Source organism: Nannobrachium achirus, assembly GCF_963921795.1.
Source record: "Nannobrachium achirus genome assembly, chromosome: 11".
NCBI classification, from domain to species: Eukaryota; Metazoa; Chordata; class Actinopteri; order Myctophiformes; family Myctophidae; genus Nannobrachium; species Nannobrachium achirus.
The window spans coordinates 57,695,480-57,705,686 of record NC_137820.1 but is presented as its reverse complement, the minus strand read 5'-3'; the positions used below and the strand labels follow the sequence as shown (position 1 = coordinate 57,705,686).

At 43.7% G+C, this 10,207-nt stretch overlaps 1 protein-coding gene across 1 annotated transcript in view; it reads left to right on the top strand.

Annotated features, from left to right (window-relative positions):
- Positions 1-2,471: 2,471 nt before the first annotated feature.
- Positions 2,472-10,207, top strand: part of tead4 (TEA domain transcription factor 4) — a gene marked incomplete at both ends in the record, with an annotated part of 72,515 nt that continues 64,779 nt past the window's right edge. Inside the window, 2 exon segments of the mRNA XM_080737218.1 lie at positions 2,472-2,480; positions 8,802-9,087. Of these exon segments, the coding sequence (XP_080593344.1) occupies positions 2,472-2,480; positions 8,802-9,087 (295 nt within the window).

The following is a 10,207-nucleotide window of genomic DNA, read 5'->3' as shown; positions in this document are numbered from 1 at the left end:
ACTGGCAAAAAAGCAGCTCAGAGAAGAAGAAAAACTAGGGAGCGTGTCACCGCAAGACGCACATGAGCACTCTCCCTGGAAGGTCCTTAGGGGTCAAAGTCAATACAGCAATAGTAAGGACCCCCTGTAGTATCTCTGAGGACCCCCTAGGGGTCCAGGACCCCCTGTTGAAGACCCCTGTTATAGTGTTCATACGTGCGAGATTAAGGATGGATTTTTCCAAGTTTAGTTTAGCTTTGTTTTGTTTTACACAACGTAATTGTCTGGTTTCGATTCATTTTTGTCAAAAACAGAATTGCAGCTAAATCTCGATGTATACACGATTGAGGATACACGCCAGGTTTTGTAGACGTGATCAATCATCTTGGATTTAACAGTAGTGAGACAGAATAGAACAGAAAGAGCTTTTGTTTTAAAAGTACCAAACAGATAACTATTTCCTAGCCTTAAGTTGGTTGTAAAGCAATTAATATCTTTCAGTCATTACTGAAAAATTATTTACATTGTTTAAGGTGAGAGAGGCAACTCTTTCTTTATTGGGGTCTGATACGCACATTGTACAATAGCGTAAGCCATTTTTGTAGAAAAATCTACCAAAATGCATCACTTTCAAGGAATAAGGCAACTTTGATTCCTAAAATAGTGCCTCCAAAAAGATGACATCTTGTCAACAGATGCTGCATGAGTCCATAACCCAGACACACACACACAAACTGTATATAACTATATCTGCAACATGAGCTACCTTTCCTATCACACACAGAACAGACCACCCATCATACAGTTTGATTGTGATAAACAAAGTCACACATAATTCAACATCATGGTGTGTGTGTGTGTGTGTGTGTGTGTGTGTGTGTGTGTGTGTGTGTGTGTGTGTGTGTGTGTGTGTGTGTGTGTGTGTGTGTGTGTGTGTGTGTGTGTGTGTGTGTGTGTGTGTGTGTGTGTGTGTGTGTGTGTGTGTGTGTGTGTGTGTGTGTGTGTGTGTGTGTGTGTGTGTGTGTGTGTGCGTGCGTGCGTGTGTGTGTGTTTCCAAAAACTCTTTTAGCGTCGAATAAAAACAACAGTGTATATTGTTGGACTACATTTGACACACTGAGCAGGCGGTCTGTAAAAAGTGAAATACTATGCTGAAGTTCAAATGCCCTCTTTCCATGCCATACCTGAAGGCAGCATTCAAGAGAATGGCCTTGTCCAATCTCTCCTGAACATAATGAAGACAGCATCTTATGTTGAATGAATTGCCCTCTCTGTGTCGAAATCCATGCCGTTACGCCACATCTCCAGTACTGACTTGAAGATGCTTAGTTCAGTGTGGGATGCAAGCACCGAAAATAGCAGACCTCCAAGCTCACAACGCGTCGCGCTGCGACACGTTGTGAGCTTGGAGGTCTGCTTTTTTCGATACTTTCACCAAAAGGCCCTTTTAGACATTTCAGCCCCTGCCTCTCTAACATTCTCTGTACGTCCCTGACACTGAGTGAGTGATTGGGATATAAGTGTTTATGTAGCGTGTGTGTGTACACATGTATGTGAGTGAGTGTGTATCCACATCACATCAAGCCAGACTGTTGACTGGCCGTCACATCAAACGGTGTGATCTGTATGTTTGTTTTCCTAGCCTAAGTGCCGTCCGACCAGGGAGATTATTTACATGGTGTCTGCTTATGAGAGACTGCTTTGATGAGCATCGCGTGTGGTCAGTCAGTGTGCACACACACAGTGAACCCTGAATCAAGCTGTGTGTGTGTGTGTGTGTGTGTGTGTGTGTGTGTGTGTGTGTGTGTGTGTGTGTGTGTGTGTGTGTGTGTGTGTGTGTGTGTGTGTGTGTGTGTGTGTGTGTGTGTGTGTGTGTGTGTGTGTGTGTGTGTGTGTGTGTGTGTGTGTGTGTGTGTGTGTCCGATTCCAATCTTGGAGAGTCCTAGACCAACCATTACTGATAGATATTATAGATATTATATATAGACAGATATTTTGTAAAAAAAAAAGAAAAAGTGCAACATTTTACAATCAATTTGAAAAAAAAAAACTTTGATTACATTTTCTTTTGGAGAAAATTGTTCTAGAATTCATTTCATTTAAGCCCTATGCAGTGAAGTCATGACGTGACTCTCTCATCCCCCAGTTCACGGAAGTAATTTCTCTATGGAGAATAACATTGGGTCATCTTAAAATTGTCTCATACAGTATAAGCATTGTGGTCCAAAAATAAACAAACGGTTTGCGCGATATTGTCGGCGAGGTGGCTCTGTATGGTTTATGATAGTCATTCACTCATATTTGATAAAGCCTGTTTCTAGCGAAAATGTAACTAATTCGGCGACAGTAACATTAGCGTTTTCTCACCATCAGTTGATTCTTCATATCCATATGAGTCAAACCGCTAGGATCATTTGTTTATGTTTGGAACACAGTTCTTATATGACGCGATATGAAAAAAGGTCTATGGGAATTCAGAATGGGTGGAAAACATGAACCAGGTAAGATAGGTAAATTACGTCAGACTTCACTGCTCAATTGACATTTCTTTTTAAATAGCCGATATACTGTATACATACAAGCTCATAACACGTTTTGAGCTTGTAGATCTGCAACCTTTGCTGCTTTTCATTTAAAATCCTGAAAAGCAACAGTTTGGAACATATATGAGGTTTCCACCCGACAGAGACGATATAGGTTCAACTTTAGAATACAGTAGGCTTACAGTACAATTAGGAAATGATTCAGGTTGGGCGTTTAGACATTTAGAATGCTAGGGTTGCTTTAGTTGCACGCCGGTGTCGCTGCACCAAAACTTGTAGATTAGGCAAAGCTTCAGGCTTGGGTTAAACTTGCGAAAAAAGAAAAAGAAAGAAATAACAATAACAACTGATGTCCTCAGAAGGATGTGTGTGTGTGTGCATGTGTGTGTGTGTGTGTCTATGGGTACTGATAGGCATACTGATTTGAGCCGGCGTGTTACGGGAAGTAGTGTAAGATCAGGGGGCTCGGAGGAAGCTGGGGTGGGGGGTGAGGGGGGGTACTGGAGACTGTTAGTCATTTGTGACGGGACTCTACGAAACACACTGAGTCACTGAGGACCGCTCCCCTTCCACAGTCTGCTCACCTTTGACCCCTCTACACACACACACACACACACACACACACACACACACACTGTGCTGTGCTGTGCTGTAAGCTGATGTAATGGGCTACTGCTCCTATTCATCAGAATGGCGGTGTACATTCCCGACATTCATGCCAGCAAACAGGAAAGTAATGACGGTCAATAGATGAACTTGTTTCTGAGGATTCTCAAAGCGCTGTGCAGAGGACAATAGAGTTGCACGGAACGCAATGCAACTACTGGATTCCATTACAGATCTGTATGTGTCAACAACCCACGTTATTAAGCTACCTACGCGTCTTTTACAAAGTCACAATGTCTAATTGATTTTGGTTAAGCGTCATCTTGTAAGGAGATGGTGTAATTATTATTTATTTTTATTTTCAAAGTGTAGCTATTTTTCTTGTCAAATTGCAAATCGCTTCTGCCTCCTATCTACAGTACATATTACAATGTCACACAAAAGTATAGCAAAAGTTGCCGGTCTACAAGCTCAAAACACGTCATAACGCGACGTGTTTTGATTTTGCAAATGTTTGCTATTTTTGAATTCTGAAAAGTAATATTTTTGGATATGAGCTTTCCACCCGACAGCAACGGAATGTCGGATATATATACGTAGATCTAATTTTGGTTCAAAATCCTTGACTTTTGCTTGTTTGTGCCTTAAAAAAAAGAAATTCGCATCATTCTCCCTCATCATTTCCTGAGAACTCACACCCTTTTCCAGTTCTCACGCCCCTAGAGAGATGGAGCACAGGCTGTATGCGTGCGCACGTGCACGTGTGCGTGCGTGTGTGTGTCACACAACTCGGTAAACACGGGAGTGACAAGAAGAGGAGGAGACTTGGACTCGGTGTCACCTCTCTCTCTCTGACAGTTTGACACTCTGAATTCCCCATGCTCATTTATGTCTCCTATTTATTTCATTGTGAATATAGCCAAAGTTAAAGGCATAGTATGTAACTTTGCCCGGTGTTTAAATAACAAAACAATTTTTAGGACTTAGAGATGTTTTTGGTTGCCTGAAAAACATCCCTGTCTACAAAACAAACCCAAAACACAGTTGTAGATGGGTAAGAAAAGAAGAATGAATGTATACATTGTTTTGTCATTTAAACACCTGGCAAAGTTGAATACTAGTTGTATTGATGTTTATATATAGCCGGGGAGCCACAGGCCCAAAAGCTCAAAGAATAGGGTTTTACCTGTGACGTCATGACATACTTTTTATTTTTGTTTTTTCTATTCATTTGGTCATTAAGGTACACAGAATGAGAGGCCTGCTCTGCCGGAAACTCTGCGAAAAAAAGTTATGGCCATTTGTATATTCACTCCATCGACTTCAATATACAGGAAAGAAACACACCAAAAAATATATGCTTTAAGTAGCATGTGAGGGGTCAAACTAGGGGTTCTTGATGATTCTGAATCCATTGCAAGCATTTGTTTTGCATGAAAAACATTCCTTGGGCTAGAAAACGGACCAAAATAACAGTGAAAAGTGATGACTCATCACTTTTCACAGGTTTGAGAGGCTGAAATCTAGCCCAAGGAATGTTTTTCATGCAAAACAAATGCTTGCAATGGATTCAGAATCATGAAGAACCCTTAGTTTGACCCCTCACATGCTACTTTTTTGGTGTGTTTTTTTCCAGTATAGTGAAGTCAATGGGAAACTTTTTTTCGCAGTGTTTCCGGCAGAGCAGGCCTCTCATTCTGTGTACCTTATTGACCAAATTAATAGGAAAAACTAAAATTTGGAGTATGTCATGACATCACAGGTCTTCTCTCATTTTGGCACAGTGGCTCCCCGGCTAATATGTATATGGCCTTTAAACCCATCGGCCATACACGTAGAAGAAGAGAAATGATGTTGGATCACAGCAAGATAATGAGAATAATACAAAATTCACTGCACTGCAATGAAATAAAACCAGTAAGACTCCCTAATCGGGAGATGAGCGACCGTCAGGTCGCAGCGTGATTTTAGGACAAAATGTGTAGGAGCAGTGTCCAAAAATGTGTTTAAAAAAATCTACCTGATGGTGATGGTGGCGCTATATGGGACAGATCCATGTTGATGACATGAGTGTAGACATACTGTGTACCGGTTTGCGTGATTTTAGGACAAAATGTGTAGGAGCAGTGTCCAAAAATTTGTTTTAAAAAATCGTCTTGAAGGTGGCGCTAAATGGGACAGATCCATGTTGATGACATGAGTGTAGACATACTGTGTACCGATTTGCGTGATTTTAGGGCAAAAATTGTAGGAGCAGTGTCCAAAAATGTGTTTTGCAAGAATCTGCCTCATGGTGGTGCTAGAAGAGGGTCATGTGTGAATTGGGTGGAGGTTGTGGTTTGGCAGGCAAGGAGTATGTGTGCAAAATTCGGCATGGATCGGGGCAACGGTTGCGGAGATATGAGCAGGGCAAAATTGTGACGTGTGACAGACAGCCAGCCAGCCAGCCAGCCAGCCAGCCAGCCAGCCAGCCAGCCAGCTAGCTAGCTAGCTAGCTAGCTGGTCGAGGTTTTGATAGTAACTGCGACCTGACGGTCGCAATAAGAAAACACTGTTACTACGGTATTAGTACCGTAGCCTATACGCATACTGTTGTCCATGCAACGTACAAACTAACTAACTAATCCAATTAGTTGTAATAATGAAAACGACACCACAGACACATTGAAATGAACTCGGGACAAGTTCAGTCCTCTGCACTACAGGCGTGATTCAAGTCTAACAATATAATCAGGCCTGGACGCCTTAATGAAACAAAATAATGTGTCTGTAAATATAGCCGAGGCCCTGGGGTGACCCTCCTCATGGTGGCTGCCTGTCACGATCCATTTTAACCCATTTAGCTATTGAAAAATAGCAGATATACAAGCTCACAGCACGGCACCGAGTGCCACAATGTGAGCTTGTAGATCTTCTATTTTCTTTTTTCTTTCGTGAAAATGTTTGCAAATATTTGAATATATATTTTTCAAAGCAGACTTTTGTAACTCAAATCTCTGCTTCTGGAACAACATATTTTGAGATGGGGGTCCGTGGCCAAATACATGTAATCTTTTGTGCCCTTGACATGAAAGTTTGAGAACCACTGATTTAGAAAACATGTGTAGAAAAAAAAAATATTCACAGACAGCACACATTTTCACTTGCACACACGTCACTTCTCATGCCACGTTCCATATGGCCAAGATCGCTGATGTCATCAACATTAAGCCCATATCTGGGAATGCCCATATATGGACATATTGTGTCAGTCTCATGTGGTATATGGGCATTCCCAGATATGTCGCCACTAGAATATCGTTGCTCTCGGGCAGGAACCTCTCCATATTTAAACTTTTCGCGTTTTGTCGCCCAACAGATCTGCAAGCTCCCCCTTAGGGCATCTTACTGTTACCAGTAAGGGTTAAAATATGGAGATAAGAGGTTTACAGTGTGTTCACTGTAGTCCTGGGGACACTTTATTTTCTTCACTAGTTAAACTTTTTTGTGAATCAGATGCCATTGGAAATTGATAGAAAAACATGATGCTAGCTCCAGTATTGGTTGAGCTTCACATGATAATCAACATGCTGCAGAATATAATCACGTTGACAACCACACTTGCAATTTCCCATTGCATCTTTCTAGTTAGTTACTATCCTCCACACTTTACACTACATCGCACGGTGGTGCTGCTCGCCACAGACGCGTCGCTCCCCCCACCTCCTCCCGTTTCTTGGTGCCACGTTGTTGTTTGTTTTCCTGGCTGCACAAATCTAATTTCTGACCCGAGGTGCTTTTTTCCGAGTAAGGATTAGCAGGTGTGGAGGGGTGGTGTGATCATATAGCCTCGCTGCTGGACCACTGCTGTTCTCTGCTTTATGTCGCTGCCAGAACCCCGTATAGCCGCTAAGTCGCTAACCCCACCCGACCGACGTCACGCGACCTCAGGGGCTTTGAGCGTTCAAAGTTAATTTCAAGGACCCCCGGTTTGATGTGCATTATAGGGGCAGAGGAGGACCCCCCCACTCCCCCCCCCTTTTAAATTCCTCAGTGTTTATTTGATCCTGAGAGTGTACAAAGGTTCCATTTGTACACTCTCAGAAATACAGACCAGTAAGGTTCCACTTGAGCACTACAACTATAACTATAAAAAGTATAGTTTAAAAAATCGTTCTCCAGTCAAGTGGATGGCAGGGTTCACACTGACTATAAGAAAACATGTCCATGCCAAACTTTGCACACACACTCCTTGGATGACAACTCACAACCTCCACCTCTCATTTCTCACATGGCCCTCCTCTAGCTCCACCATCAGGCCGATTTTTGCAAAACACATTTTTGGACACTGCTCCTACAGACTTTGGCCTAAAGTCACGCAAAGCGGTACACAGTATCTCTACAGTCATGTCATCAACATGGATCTGTCCCATTTCCTCCTGATTGGCTACGATTGCCTTCAAAAGTTTGTGTATGCGACCTGGCGGTCGCTTATTTTTATTTTTATTAGGGAGTCTTACTGGTATAAGTTATAGTTATCTTTATAGTTGTCGTGCCCGGCGGGATCGAATGGTGCTTTAGAGTTACAGACCTGTAAAGGACCATTTGGTTCCTAATCCTAACTTATCAATCATTTCACTAGGAACCCCATAGAACTGTCCTTGAGGACAAGTTGTAGTAGTAGTAGCAAAATGCCATGCAGTGACATATAAGATTTTCACATTTCTCGACTAGCATTGTCTAGCAAACCAAAAAGTGTACTGACATTATCATATAAAAAGAGATATGTGTATTGTGTATACTGTGTAATAGTTTTATTCGTAGTTGTGTTTACAATATTTGGGATGGTGTCGAGCTAGGTTAAAAGAAGCGTCACTTGTCCTCTGCTGACATACTGTAGGCTTCTTCTGTGAGTTGAGAGCTGACTTTCAACCCTGGTAAAACCCATCATTTTACGTATAGGCTGTGAGGCTTTACAAGCACCCTTTAACTGATTTGTATTTGTAACTCTGGCTGTGTAACTGCCACACACTTGATGCACGCTAGTTATTCGTTCTGATATCTGATATTCTTGTACTCGTAATTTGACTTTTATTCTTATTCTTTATTCAACCACTTGAAGCCTAATATACATTACCTCTTCTGCACTACCAGGGGTCTATAGCCTAGTATACTACATAAAATGTCCGACCTCCAATCTCAGAACATAACAGAATTTCACCCACTCTCTCATGGCTAGGTGTGAACTTGTGATGTGACTATAAAGTGAAGTTGAGGTTTGGCAAGGAAAGGCACTACAACACTAAAAGCTGTTAGTTGGTAAGCTAGCAGCAGCAGTGCAACGGGGGTACCTTGTCCAGCGTGTGTGAATTTATAGAAACTGCTTGCGACCGTGTCAGAGGCGCACAGCAAACTCAGCACAAAAAAAGAAAAAGAAAAAAAAAAAGAAAACGCCTCCCCCCAGATAAATAAAGGTTAACAAAATAACGTGGCGCCATGGGGAAGCACAACTCGTCACCTCTCGCCAAATGTTAACGTTCCTTTTTTTATCTGTTTGCTTTCCCCCAGGAGAACCCCGGCTACACCCCTCTGCACCCTACATCCCCAGCCATCATCGCCTCTTTGGACTTCAAATAATCCAACACAAAATCCTCCCTCCATAACTGTCGGGACCCTCGCCCCATTCCTCACCAGATCCCCCCTCTTAACCCCTCCAAGTCGACCTCCTCCTCCTCCATTCTGTGGTCTCCCCCCCACACCCCCACCACCACCACGTCGGCGGAGTGGGTGTCGGCTCCCTCCCCCGGGGGAGGGAGCGAGGAGGACGGGATGGGGGAGTCGCTGGGGGACAAGCCCCTGGAGAACGACGCGGAGGGCGTGTGGAGCCCCGACATCGAGCAGAGCTTCCAGGAGGCGCTGGCCATCTACCCGCCCTGCGGACGCCGCAAGATCATCCTCTCGGACGAGGGCAAGATGTACGGTACGCCCCACCCACCCCTGCCCGCACGACCCCCTCACCACCACCATGCACCACCACTACCCTTCATCTGTCAAAAATGTCCGTCATGTCAATGTCATTTTGGTGTCAAAACTTGGGCTTGTGCTTAAAAAAAATGACACTTTCCTGAGAACGAACACAGTCACGCACTTGCACACTGAACTTCAGGCACGAGCACACATAGACATCAAAGGGGGCTTGAGCCCCTGCCCTTTTATCCATCTGTAAAGAATGTCCTCTCCAGACCATGAATGCAGCATTTAAGGCCTCTCCATACTTCGACCGAAACCGCCGTTTTCGGTCAAAAGGTCCTTTTCTACCATAAAATTATATCCCTCGGGACTTCTGAAAAGCATTGGACCGGACGAGAGTTCGGAAATTTGCACGTCGGAAAACACAACTCACTGAACATTTCGGTCGAAGTATGGAGAGGCCTTTAGCCTACTATGATGTAAGAAATGCAAATGCCCCTCTTTTCCATGCCATACCTGAAGGCAGCATTCAAGAGAATTGCCTTGTCCAAATTCTCCTGAACTTGAATGCAGCTTATGTTAAAAGACAGACCTCCGAGCTTGGAGGTTTTCAATATTTTCACCAAACATTTCTACATTTCTAAATTTTTTAGAAATGTCAGCCCCTGCCTCTCTAACATTCTCTGCACGTCCCCGAGTCATGCACTTGCGCACTGAACTTCATATGGCCAGATATTGAGGCCTGTCTTTGGGTTACACCCACACACTCCCTCTCTCTCCCTTTCTCTTGTGTGTGCGCACACGCGCATGCACGCACGCGCGCGCATGCACGCACACACATAGCTCCCAGCAGTGAGTGTTCACGGTGTTTCACACCAGTCCCGGTTTTCTGCACAGCTGTCAGCCCCACGTGGTCCCATAGCGTGTGATGGTGCAACGCGTGTGTGTGTGTGTGAGAGTCTCTCTCTCTCTCTCTCTCTCTCTCTCTCTCTCTCTCTCCTGGCACATAGAGCATCATTCTCTCATGCACCGTGTTGTCAGCTGTATGTTTGTCACCACTAGAACCCGAACCCTAACCCTGCTCTCGGGCAGGAACCTCTTATCTCCATATTTAAACGTTTTGCGTTTTG